We start from the raw sequence: 12,910 nt of genomic DNA on the forward strand, positions 1-12,910 counted from the left end.
TTGGGTTTGGGTGCTTTGCACCAGAAATTTGTTTTTTTGTTTTCTATAACGCTCTGATGCTATGTACTAAAGTGCCCCAGTGTTGCAGAGTTTGCTAGAAAAAATGACAAAGAGCATAGCGTCGTAATGCTCTAGATTCGGTGCCATAGTGTTGTGTAGTGCTGCAACGCTGCGGTTTTGATCATCACAATATCATTACACAGATTATAATCAGAGATTTGAGCGTTGCAGTGCTCCAAACTGACGACCTGACAGTTTTTCTTTCTAGTTTTTCACAAGGTTGGCATCCCTTGCTGTTATTTGACTTTCTCTTTTGTTTAGAGGGTGATAATGGTGTAAGAGAGAAGAGAAGTAATGAGAGAGCGAGATAGGAGAGATCTATACCAATTTCTCCTCATTTTTATAGTGGATTTTTTGGTGTGGTGTGGTATCGTATTTTTTTCCCGATTTTGATTTTTCCATGTTAAATCCTACTATCCTATTACTTTCTAGTGCCTTTATTTTATTATTTGTTTCGTCACGTGATTTACTTCCTTCCCCAAAAGTTTTTTTTTTCATATGAAAAGAAGTTCATGCTTTGTCAATAGTGTTTCCATGTAAGTTCTAGAAATCTATTACTTCTTTTTGGAATCTTATTATAAGCTCTGGTGGTCTTGTATTCCTTTGAATCCTCTATTTTGCACAGTAGAAGAATTTTTTTGATATGATCATTCTGTAAGTTATGGATTAGTTTTTTACCTTTCAGCTGAAACGTTATGTTGTTCGTGACTTATTTGCTTCTACAATGCTTGCATATTTGAAACCTTCTGTCTGCCAATGGAGGAATGTTTCTTTTATGGTTATGGGAACTCTTCATAAACCCCTATAATACTCATAATAAACTAATTGTAATCAGGAAGTAACGTATAGTTTTATAGTTATGTGTGAGTAATTTAGATTTTGTTTGGGACAGATTTTTTATTGCTTTTCAAAGCAGTTTTTCAGTACATAATTTCTTTTAGTAGAAAATTTTATGCTAAAAAATTACTTTATAAAGTATTATGAAAATTGTTCTAAACGAAGCTTTAAACTCGATAATATATGCGACACTCATTAGTCTAACTATATGCTCAATATTTATTTGGTCAATCTTGTAACTATAGGATGCAATTGTGTTAAATGAAAAGACAAAGATGTGGATAATGAAATGACTATAAAGTTAATTACATAAATTTATAAAGTTATTTCTTATAAAATAGCAAAATATATGCCTACAAATAATGATATAATAGTACATTGAATAAATTTATGTAATATGTGAGATGATATATCTTTTATGTACAAATAATTTTTTTTCATACTTTATATAAGATAATGAATGTATGTTGCATTTGTTAAAAGAATATGAGAGCGTAAAAGACAAGATGAATAAAAATTTGAGGAAGCTTAAATAAAAGAAGATGAGAGCAACCCCGGTCCCTCGTGGCCTCACACGCCCCCTTCAGCCCGAACGATTATTAGGTCCGGACATCAGACGTAGCTCTGCATCCGGAGGCTAATAACATGTCGCCATGTGCTCTTACTCTTTTTCCCCGGCTCGACGACCTGACCTGGACCGGAACCGGTATTGCTATGTTCGGGTATTTCTAAATATTGCTAGGTACTGCTTGAAAATAACAAGAAATACCGCTATGTCAATATTAATACCTAGCAAAACCAGGGTATTGCTCGGTATTGTTAGGTAATGGTCTTGATAGAATAGTATTTTTCGTTATTGCCGAACAATATCGAGCAATACCTAGCAATATCCCGGTCGGCACAAATCAGTCAATACATAGTAATCCCGGGTCCGGTCCGGGTAGGATCGTCAGACTGCGCGGTAAAAAGTAAGAACAAGTTGCATCATTTTACTGACGTCCGAACATAGAGCTATGTCAGGACACCGGACCTAATAAAAATTCCCTTCAGCCCTCTGCTTTCCCCTTCTTCTTCTCCGGTTAGACCGCATTCTCTTCCTCTCTCTGTCGCACGAGATCCAGCTCGCCGCGGCGCCGCCTTCCTCGCAGCCGCTCAACCTCCGATCTCACTCTCACCTGCACGCACCTCCAACTAGATACCTGCCTCCTGCTTCCTCAACAGCCAGCTCCATACCAGGCCGCCGCTCCCTCCAGACGCCGGCAATCGCACCGACTCGACGCCTCAAACCTGCCGACCGAGCCAACTCCAGCACCGGCCGAGCCCCACCGCACATCCCTTCTCTTCCCCCATCTCTCTCACACTCGCTGCAGCTCCTCGCCGACATCTTCATCCCAAACTAGCCGCTCTTCTGCCTTTCTCTCTATCTCCTCCTCACTTGCTCTATCTACATTCTCTTCCCTTCCATCCTCTTTCTAAACAAAGAGAAAAGTCTCTCTCTCTCTCTCATTTATTTTAGAAGGAAGCAAATTAAGTCCAAGAATTGATAAGAAGAGTACTTTTAATAAAAAATTTGAGGAGTAAATTCATTAAATAAAATAGCAGGTTTAGAATGCACCAAAAGAAGTGCTGTATTCTGAATGTTGTATTTTGATTAATGAGGCATTCAACTAAGAGAGAAAGAGAGAATGGCTGGAGGAGAGATTACTAGGTGAGGAGTGTGGATGGGGAGAACCGTTCGCATAAGTATTTGGTACCTAATGATACCCGCACTCGGTACCGTTGGATATCACTAGGTACTCAATACTTGTGCGAACGGTGCGCACTCCGCACCTAATAATTTTTCTAGCTCGAGAGGGGGCGGGGGAGAGAAATGAAGGGAAATAGAGAGTGGAGGGCGGGAGTGGGAAAGGGTGGGAGAGAGAAAAAAAATTTAATTTTTTCTTTGAATTTAAAATTTATTTTAAATCCTACAGAAAAACTTAAATAAATTTAATTTTGATATTTATTATGTATTTATAACTATTTTTTTATTTAAATGTTTTCCTTAGAATTATTAAATAAAAGCAAAAAAATCATTTTTCCCACCCTCTGGCTTCTTCCCTCTTTCTCTTTCCCCTTGTTTTGCCTCTTCCACCACGGTTTCTCTCTCCCCTTTTCTATATGAATTGAATATGTCAGTCAAAATAGCGCATTCATAATGTAAAAATGTAAAACTTTTTTCCTCCAAATTCTTACAAAATCTAATTGCATACTTATCCTGTTGAGTGTTTAGGATTTGTAAAGTTAATTTTTGCAATGAAAACTTATTTCAATAAAATAAATATTAAAATGTAAAACTTTAATATTTTGAGTTGAAAAAGTTAAACTCGATGTATTTCATTACAATGTAATTAAGATTAAAAAAAATCAAACAAAATTATTATTATTATAAAAAATCATCTCCCTCCTCAATCTGCATGATCTTAATTTACTCCTCTTGTACACGAAATTGGTTGCTCTACAATAGAAAATAATATAAATAGGAAATTATATTTTATAAAAATTTCAAGAAGAATATTTACCTTCTTAAAATACCTCTTTTTTAACTCCATCTGTTAACTTTATTTTCAAATTTCCTCACTTTTTACTACGAAGAAAGTAAATGGCTCACCATTATCTCAGGGAGAAAGTGAAATGGTTGTAGTAGCTATTCCAGTTTTTATGCAATGGAGTTGATATGTGTGGTTTGTTGTTTGTCTGAGTTCTATATAGCTTCAGTTTGGTAAGACAGGAATGAAAAAAAAAATTGATAAGAATGTTGAAGATATTAATAGAAAAGTACCACTCAAATTTAAGAAAAAATTCTATAAGATGATTGTTAGACCTATAATATTTTGTGGCGTAAAATATTGACTTTTAAAAGAGAAGCATAATATTAAGTTAAACGTGTTAACCTGTAATCAAATAAAAAAAGAAGAGGTTAATTAACATATATGTCCGGCCACATCGCTCAAGCCCCACGCCCACGACTTGCGCACCATCCAGCGCTGCTCTTCGCACGACGATGTCGCATCTCGTCATACCTTTGCACGTCGCTGCTCGTCGTTAAATGATGAGGAAACGAGGCATTCGGGACGTCTCCGCTCTCTCTTGATTTCTCCCGCTCTCGCGCCTACTCTCCCTCTCTCGTATCCGTGCGGCTCAACTTCGCTCTTACGACGCCTTCGTGGCTGGACGACCTCGCGCCTTTGACGACTCTTCCTTCCAGCGGGATCGGAAGTCGCGACACTTTGGTCGAAAGCCACAGCGTGAGCTCGCTTGCTGTGAAGGATAGGAGATCACGACAGTTTGATCGGGAGTAAGAACGGGGTCCCGCTGCTTCTTCAATTCCTTTGTGGCTCGACGACTTTCTCTTCCGGCCGGATCGGAAGTTCCGACATTTTGATCGGACGAAAGAATGGGAGCACGCTCGCTGTGAAGTAACTTTCTCTATTTCACGCTCTTCTCCGGCGCACCCTGATGATGGCCACATTGATTGAAGATCTCAACCGGAGGGATTAATTTCATGCATTTTCAAATGCCACCTCAAGTGTCCATTAAAATCCAAAAATCCAATGTCATCCCAATTTCAAGATGTTTAAAATTAAAAATCAAACCATTTAATACTTAAAGCAAAACCCATCCATCCTCCGCAATAGCTTGCCGAGGTGGACAAATTAAAATCTACTTCAGCTCATAAAGAGCTAATGTCAAGTCGAAAATATCATTAGGATCCATTCTCAAACAATCTCCTGCCAATAAGGACGTGGTAAGTGTCCTCTAACCGGCGGTTTTGCTGCCAAATGGCTCCGCAGGATAAACTGTTATGACCCGGGCCCTCTGAACAGAGTGGTTTTGCCGCCAAATGGCACCACGAAATACCGGTTATGGCCAGAGCCAATACGCTCCTTAATGGAATCAAATCCTTGAGATTTGAATCAATAATATATGATGGACAGAGCACAAAGCCCTTTGATACTTAAAGCAAAACCCATCCATCCTCCGCAATAGCTTGCCGAGGTGGACAAATTAAAATCTACTTCAGCTCATAAAGAGCTAATGTCAAGTCGAAAATATCATTAGGATCCATTCTCAAACAATCTCCTGCCAATAAGGACGTGGTAAGTGTCCTCTAACCGGCGGTTTTGCTGCCAAATGGCTCCGCAGGATAAACTGTTATGACCCGGGCCCTCTGAACAGAGTGGTTTTGCCGCCAAATGGCACCACGAAATACCGGTTATGGCCAGAGCCAATACGCTTCTTAATGGAATCAAATCCTTGAGATTTGAATCAATAATATATGATGGACAGAGCACAAAGCCCTTTGTTAGCTAAGGTGGATTCAAATTTGTCCCCTCAGACAAACATTCAACTCAGGTCTACAAGGTACCCTTGGACGAAGCAACCTATGGCTGCCGACAAGAATCCTTCTATCAGGTTGGGTCGACTACCTCCTCTAACTAAGTAGACCAGGGACCACGATGGCCCGGGACGACGGAACCATGGGATCTTGATCGGGTCTATCATCCATTCCCCCACCATCTACTTAAGTGCAAGATAGTGAAATTTCTAATTTTAAATATTAACCCCTCAGTTTCTAAATTTCAAACACATGTTGCTACTATATGCCAGATAACACGTATTATCTACGTATATGATTGACGACTAGCCTTAATCGAAAGTTCTCTCTCATTATCGGGAGGGGTAATTAACTATACGAGATTGTGCCTATAGGAAACCAGAACTCATATCATAAAGTCCTTGCAAAATGAGGGTGAAATCTCTGGGTAGTGTCTTATCTACAAACTCATTTGCCTTCCAAAATTTACCCTGAAACTTAAATCCGTTAAAACTCCCCTCGCCAAAAAAAAAAAAGAAGCAAACAATCAGCGGGTGAAGACCGGGGCCGAATTTTCGGAGCCCACAAAGTGTTGCAGAGATGAGGATGCTCAGGTGGATGAGTGGCTTCACTCTTAGAGACAGGGTACAAAATGAGCATATAAGTGAAAATGTTGGAGTAGCTCCATTGGCAGATAAGATTAGAGAGAGAGTCGTCTTAGATGAATTGGTCACATAAAACGGTTGCTTTCTGATGACCCGGTTAGAAGAGTATAAATATTATATTTAATCTATGTTAAGAAAGATAGAGGTAAACATAAAAAGACTTGGCTATAAAATATTAGAAATGACCTTTCTTTATAAGATCTAAATAAGAATTTGACTCTTAATCGGACGATGAAGAAAAATAATTCATATAGTCGATCCACGTAGTGGGATAAAGGCTTGTTGTTGTTTTTGTTGTTGTTGAGGATATTGGATTACTATAAAACGATTTGATGTTGTATATACTGGTGCAAAATTATTTACTTCTAGTTGCTGCATTGATCTTTAAGGACATTGTCAGCAAATAACAAATAAATATGTACTTAGAACTAAGGAAACAACTGATTAAGAGTTCTACTATTACTTCGGTTCAGGCTTGGCTGACAATGCAAGCCCACCACTGTAATCAAAAGCACTGCCCTTCAACTCCTTTCTAGGGAATGAGTCGTTATATAGATGACGAAAAGTGCCCTTTGGGTTTCCAAAGTCTGTTGCAGATGAAGATGCTGAAGTTGAATTTGTATTGAGTCCATCATTTTGTAAAATTGCCTCAATTTCCTTTACCACTTCACCCATTGTAGGACGATCTGCAGCTGATTCTTCAACACATCTCATAGCTAACTCTATGAACCTTCCAAAACCTGTTAGATTCACTGTACTGAGGATCAGAGGATCAAGTATCTTCTTCAGGCCATAGAATTCTTCATCATTTTTTTTCATGGACATCTTCACTTCACGAACTATATATGTGCCTTTCTCAATTGGCTGTCTTGCAGTTATCAGCTCCAGCATCACCACCCCAAAGCTATAAACGTCGCTCTTCTCAGTAAGCTGTTGGGACATGTAATACTCAGGATCTAGATAACCCTGTAATACACACATTAAACAGAAGGCATTAGGAAATCAATCTCTTAGGGGGTGTTTGGTATAGGATTGAATTCAATTTTAGTAGGATTTACTAAATCCTGTAAATCCGGATTTAGTAAATCCTATGTTCATAAATCCTTAAAAGTGATTGGTATGACAAATTGTAAATTCTGTTAAATCCAAAGAAGTTTGGCAACAGATTATAGGACGGGCGCCGCGGGAAGAAGTTCTGCAATTGTAAGTCGCATTAAATCCGAATAGAAATGAGATTAGGATTTAGATGGATTTACTGGATTTATACCGTAAATCCGTAAATCCTGGATTTATGGATTTGCCAGATTTACCACAGCGTGGATTGTGTTTGACTGGATTGATGCCAAATACTACTAAAAACGACGGACAAATTCTATACCAAACACCCCCTTAGTGTTGTGTTGTTTCAAATCTTACCTAATGAATCTGATTAAATTTCTTATTAAATGGCTCACAAGTAGGCATTTATAATGGTGGTTTTGGATCAACTGACAAACGGAAGGTGTTGAAATAGGAAGAGGAAAACTGGAAGAGATTCTCACCAATGTTCCCTTTACTTGAGTAGAAACATGTCCTTTCTCTCCGTCTGATACCAACCTTGACAGGCCAAAATCTGCAACCTTTGCAGTCAAATTATCATCCAAAAGGATATTGGATGACTTGACGTCTCTATGGATTATTGGTGGATTAGCAAGTTCATGGAGGTAAGAAAGACCTCTAGCTGAACCTAGAGCAATCCGAAGCCTTCTCTTCCAGTCCAGTTGTATTCCACTCTTTCCTATATTGCATGATTAAGCTTTGATTAGTTTTTGTTGCGCATAGAAATCTGGTTCTTAGATATCTGTCTTTGATTGAAAAACTTACCAGTCAAGCTGTCCCTTAGTGTACCGTTAGAAATGAACTCATATACAAGCATCTGCTCTCCTTGATCAAAGCAGAAACCTACTAGTCCTACAAGGTTTTTGTGATGGACCCTTGATAACAGTTCTATCTCAGTTTTGAACTCAAGACCTCCTTGCATGGATCCATGTTGTGCTCTTTTTATGGCAACTAACTGTCCAGTCGAAAGCATTCCTCTGTACACCTGAAGGTTCAGAAGTGGTAAAAATGGTGGCCATGCTATCAAAATCTTTATTTCAGGTTACTGGGAGCTTTACCTTTCCATAGCCCCCAGACCCAACTTCATTGACTTGTGAAAACTCATTAGTGCTTTTTTTGAGCTCGTCATAGGAAAACCACCTCGCTCCTTTTAGTTGAGGTGCACCTTCACTGTCTTTATTACTGTTTGCCCAGGAAGCTGAAAGAACATAGTCAATAAATCTATATATGATCCATTTTTTGAAATTTTGGTGCTTGGAACAGTTACTGAATTGAACATACAGAATGTTTAATAGAAACATACAGAATGGACGACTTATTTCCATGGCCTTCCTTGCTCTTTTCTTCTGTAAAAGTGCATAGATGCCTGCTCCTACAAGTCCCACGAACAGAAGAGCACAACCAGCTGCTATGGCAATGATCACGCCTGTACTCATTGAAGACTTGCCACCCTGATCTGGATAGTACTTTGTGTTAGTTTTTCTTGTTAGTTCTGCTAAATGAACAATGGAAATGTTACCTGGGAAAGGATATGGGGTCGCAATGAAGTAGTAGGGGCCAAACAAGGATGGAGGCTTATATGTTTGGTTGCTCAGATCAAACCCAATTCTTAGAACCTCTGATCTACTAAAGTACATTCCATCTGATGGGAAAAGCTTAACCTGCAACTCCATATAACTATCACTATTGAACATGGGGTTCTGAAGGAATACTGAACCAGGTGTTAGGCCAAGTTTCATCCAAAAACTACTCTCAAGTGATTGGAACAATGTAGCATTTGTAACATCTCGAAATAGAGGTGCTCGGAAAACCATCAAACCCTGGTAAGGGTAGGCACAATTACAGCTCTGAGGACTCAAACTCTGCCCCATTTGACATGATATTTTCCCACAATGGGTAATGCTTGTTGAATAAGGTACTGATAGTTTCTGTTGCTGTTGCTGTGGGCGGCAATATACTGTGTTTGATAACTGAGTATCACACACAGGGTTATCAATGAGTCTGCAGGAAACAAGGAACAAAAATCCATATGAACACAATGAGGTTTCATCACAGTTACCATGCGCAAAGAAAGGATTTTGGAAACAAGTTCTTACATTAGGCTTTTGTTATATTTAGAGGTCACTGTGAAAGAGCTGAGAAGATTGTCTCTGAAATTCACAATCTGCAATTGTTCACTTATCGTGTCACCCATGGTGAGAGTGCCATTAAATTGATTGATGTCAAGTATCCTGCCAAAAGTTTACAAGAGGTTAGATTGGTTTGTTTCACAACTTGTCCTACACCAAGTAGACAGATTTCACTCACACTTGTTCTAGTTGAGGAAAACTGAACAGCTTTTCTGGAACCTTTCCATGAATTCCTCCAGATTCAATGACTCTGATTATGAACTAGTTTTGTTAGAAAGTGGCTTATGAATCAAAAGCATCAAATTGAAGTGGAAAAGTTGATATAATCACTTATTAATAAACAAAAAGTTGATTTCAGTGAACTTACAGAACTGTGAGGGATGATAATTCTGAGAACCAGGCTGGAGTTTCTGAAGGATCAAAGGAGTTGTTGCTCAAGTCTCTGCGGAGCATATTAAATGGCCTTAGTTACACCATTTTTTTTTTAATTTTGAGCGTAATTGAAGTGCATTGGAAGGTGCTCAAGTGAGTTCATACACATAATTAAGGGCTGTCATTCCACTCAAATCTGGTAAAGGACCACCTAATTTGTTGTTTGCCAAGTTACTGCAAGAGCGGAAAGATAATGAGAATGGGAACAATGGAAGCTTATTGAACTTGTAAGAAGCTTACAATTCAGTGAGCTGTGTGAGGTTGTTAATGTTTTCAGGCACTGATCCACTTAGATAGTTCTTGTCAAGTCGCCTATAGAAGAGTAAATATAGCATTTGTAAGAAGAATTTAGACTACAAATTTAATATTCCTTGCAACTAAAGAGAGTTATATTGCATAAAACTCACATAACCGCAAGCGTTTGTACTAGTCCTAGAGAAACTGGAATCTCTCCTGTAAATTGGTTGCCATCGAAAAGTCTGAGAAGAGTACAAACTAATCAAATTCTGATTAACAAGTATAGTGTTCTTTGATGGAACTAAAGATAGAGAATGGAGCATCTTACAAGTGTATCAGTGACATGCTGGGGCTGAAGAGCTTGTCTGGTATATTTCCTGATAACTTGTTCTTGTTAAAGTGGCTGTTTAGATTCCAGAAAAGAACCAAAACATTTATATAAAGAAGGAATCAAGTGTGACCGCTTCATATAAATCAATAAATAGTTATTTCATTTCCAGAAGGAAGCTTACAAGTGCTTTGTGTGGAGAAGCTGGTCTAGTCCAGGAGCCTTATGTGTGGAGATTGGTAGAGGTCCACTTAGCTGATTATCGGCAAGGTCCAGCCAGTACAGATTGGAGAGGCTACCAAGTGAAGCGGGTATCTTACCGCTAAACTTATTTGAATTCAGAGCTCTGTGGAATATAAAATGGAAAGAATTGAATAAACTGTTTGGAATCATTGAATAAGAGTACTTCAAAATCAACCATGGGGATCCATACAAGAAAGATAGCTGTTGCAGATTGCCTAATTCACTTGGGATTTCGCCGCTGAAGTCGCAACCAGCTAGGATCCTTTCAAAAGAAACAAGCAAAGGAAGTTAGCTTTGATGATAAGATAAAAAATTCTCTTAAGAGATTGATGATTTCTTATTTACAAAATCAAACTTTACAGACTTACAATGTTGAGAGCTGCTTCAGGTTCCCAATATTTGGACTGAGAGGACCACCTAGTTCATTGTTGAAGGACAAATCTCTGCAGGTAGACCTTACATCATAAATATTTTCTGCTTAATTGTTTCAACTTCTACAACACTATGCTTCTTTTCTTACTCAGGCTTGGTTTGGAACCGCTTTTTATTGCTTCTTAAAACAATTTTTTAATTTAAAAATTAAAATTTTTATACTAAAAAGTTGCTTTAAGAAACAATAAGAAAGTCATCCCAAACAAAGCCTCAGTCTCATATTTTGTTTAGTTTTTTGTGTCAATCTGCTGAATGAATTTATCAAAACATCATAGTGAGCTTTGAGAAGAAAGACATACAGCGATCGGAGTTCTGTGAGTTGACCTATGTCACCACTTAGAGTACCTCTTATGCCCATAGTAGATAGTCTCCTATAGAGAATGAGCAGAAAATTATAGAAGATGGTTCAAGATAAAAAAAAAAAAAAACTTGTTTAAGGATATTCTGATCAGAATTTGGACAGTAAGAGTTTTTAAATTTTTTAATTTACTTTGAGATGAATTTAATATAAAAGTTGATTGATTACTTGTATATTGCACTTATCTCAAACAAATCCAAAAATTTTGAAACTCCTCTTGCCCCAATTTTTATTCATTCAAGTCAAGCAGAATAATAGAATGGTTTCTCCAAAATTCTGAATTCACTTACACAAAAGTGACTCTAGAATCGTTGCAAAACACTCCATCCCAGTTCGTGTCGCAAGGATCATCAGATTTGCTCCAGCTTGGAGGTGTATTCGTCCATTGACTCCTTAGAGATAAGAGAGCGGCAGCTGCAACATTACATAAGCATTTTGTGAGGTTCACAAAGCTTTCATTTATCCAAATTCATCTAAGAAGGAGAGTATGAAGCTAAACCAACCATCCTGGGGGTCTGTGGTGCCATGGCTGACCTGAAATCCTTTGAGGCACAGCAGCAGCAGAAGCCCCTTCACCGCCACATCGAAGCAAAAAGCCATGGATTGCTAGCAGGTAATTGGAACCAGGCTGGTATTAGAAGAAGTCGCTTGCCTCGATTAGTTAGGCTCCATTATTGCTCCCTTCCAACCTCTAATCATGATGGGTGATTCTGTAATCAATAGCATGAGCAGTGGAGCTGGAAAAAAGATATAAAAGCTCTCTCCTTTCTCTGCCTTCACTTAAAAGCCAATCAACCCCAGGCTGAAAAGGTCCTGAAAGCAATCATTTGGGATCAAATTTGGTAGTAAATGACATTCTAACAGCAAGGAGGTGGAGGGAGATGAAACGAAGGGAGTAGCAAGCAAAGCAGCTTTGATGGTTACTACAATTTTTTTATTTTTTTTTCAAGAGTTTGGAGTTGGCAATGGTTGGAGGCTCTTTTGTGGAGGTGGGACTTTTTTATTCTTGAATTTTACTCTTGGGATCCATTTTTTGCTAGTAGGAAGCTAAGTTGGCCGTGGAGGAGCAGTGCGAATTTTTGCTCCAGTTTTACTTTGAAGTGGTTTTTCTTTTCTTTTTTTTTATAGTTTTATCTTATAGATTGTCATCACACTTTTATTCAAATATATAATTTAATATTATTTATTTAAATTTTATATGATGAATAATTTTTTATATTCAAATCTGAAGGAATAACTGAGTCAAGCTGACTGGTGAGTTTGCTCGAGTTCGAATCAATAAATGGCCAGTTAGTGAAATTTGATGAGCTAGTGAGATAAATTTGACCGAGCTCTAATAACACGTTAGTTTTTGAGCCAGCTCGTTTGAGAAATATTAATGTTAAATATACTTTAAATTAAATTAAAAATTAATAGATTTGGTATGAAGTAATTAAAAATATTTGAAAATCATCTTTCACTTTTTTATTTCAAGTATTTTCTTATTATTTATCATTTAGTTTTTTTTATTTATTTTTATCATATTATTATAATAATTAATTGAATATGAATGTGCTTTTTTCATTCGTGTGTTGAATCGAATTTTTAAAATTAATAATTTGAGCTCGGTTCAACTCATTTATGAAATTAGCTTATTATCAAACTCATTTATAGCTTTTTAAGTGCTTTCTAAAACAAATTTTTTTTGCAAAATTTATTAATTTAAATAATTTTTATAATAAAAAATTAATTTAA

At 37.6% G+C, this 12,910-nt stretch overlaps 1 protein-coding gene across 2 annotated transcripts; it reads right to left on the bottom strand.

Moving 5' to 3' along the window:
• Positions 1-6,247: 6,247 nt before the first annotated feature.
• On the bottom strand, positions 6,248-12,202 carry LOC110108666 (probable leucine-rich repeat receptor-like protein kinase At5g49770). 2 transcript variants are annotated; one of them, XM_020839412.2, is made up of 19 exons: positions 11,680-12,202; positions 11,467-11,590; positions 11,118-11,189; positions 10,755-10,829; positions 10,577-10,648; positions 10,328-10,489; positions 10,144-10,218; positions 9,986-10,057; positions 9,819-9,890; positions 9,684-9,752; positions 9,514-9,588; positions 9,325-9,396; positions 9,114-9,248; positions 8,537-9,018; positions 8,321-8,473; positions 8,076-8,215; positions 7,783-8,002; positions 7,461-7,696; positions 6,248-6,885 (listed from the first exon to the last, which is right to left on the bottom strand). In XM_020839412.2, the coding sequence occupies exons 1-19, from the start codon at positions 11,774-11,776 to the stop codon at positions 6,379-6,381; spliced, it is 2,910 nt and encodes a 969-aa protein (XP_020695071.1). In that variant the 5' UTR covers positions 11,777-12,202; the 3' UTR covers positions 6,248-6,378. The 2 variants fall into 2 exon arrangements, with proteins under 2 accessions (XP_020695071.1, XP_020695072.1); XM_020839413.2 differs by having other exon boundaries at positions 11,711-12,201.
• Between the last annotated feature and the right edge of the window lie 708 nt (positions 12,203-12,910).

This window comes from Dendrobium catenatum, unplaced genomic scaffold (assembly GCF_001605985.2).
Source record: "Dendrobium catenatum unplaced genomic scaffold, ASM160598v2 fragScaff_scaffold_54, whole genome shotgun sequence".
Classification (NCBI taxonomy): Eukaryota; Viridiplantae; Streptophyta; class Magnoliopsida; order Asparagales; family Orchidaceae; genus Dendrobium; species Dendrobium catenatum.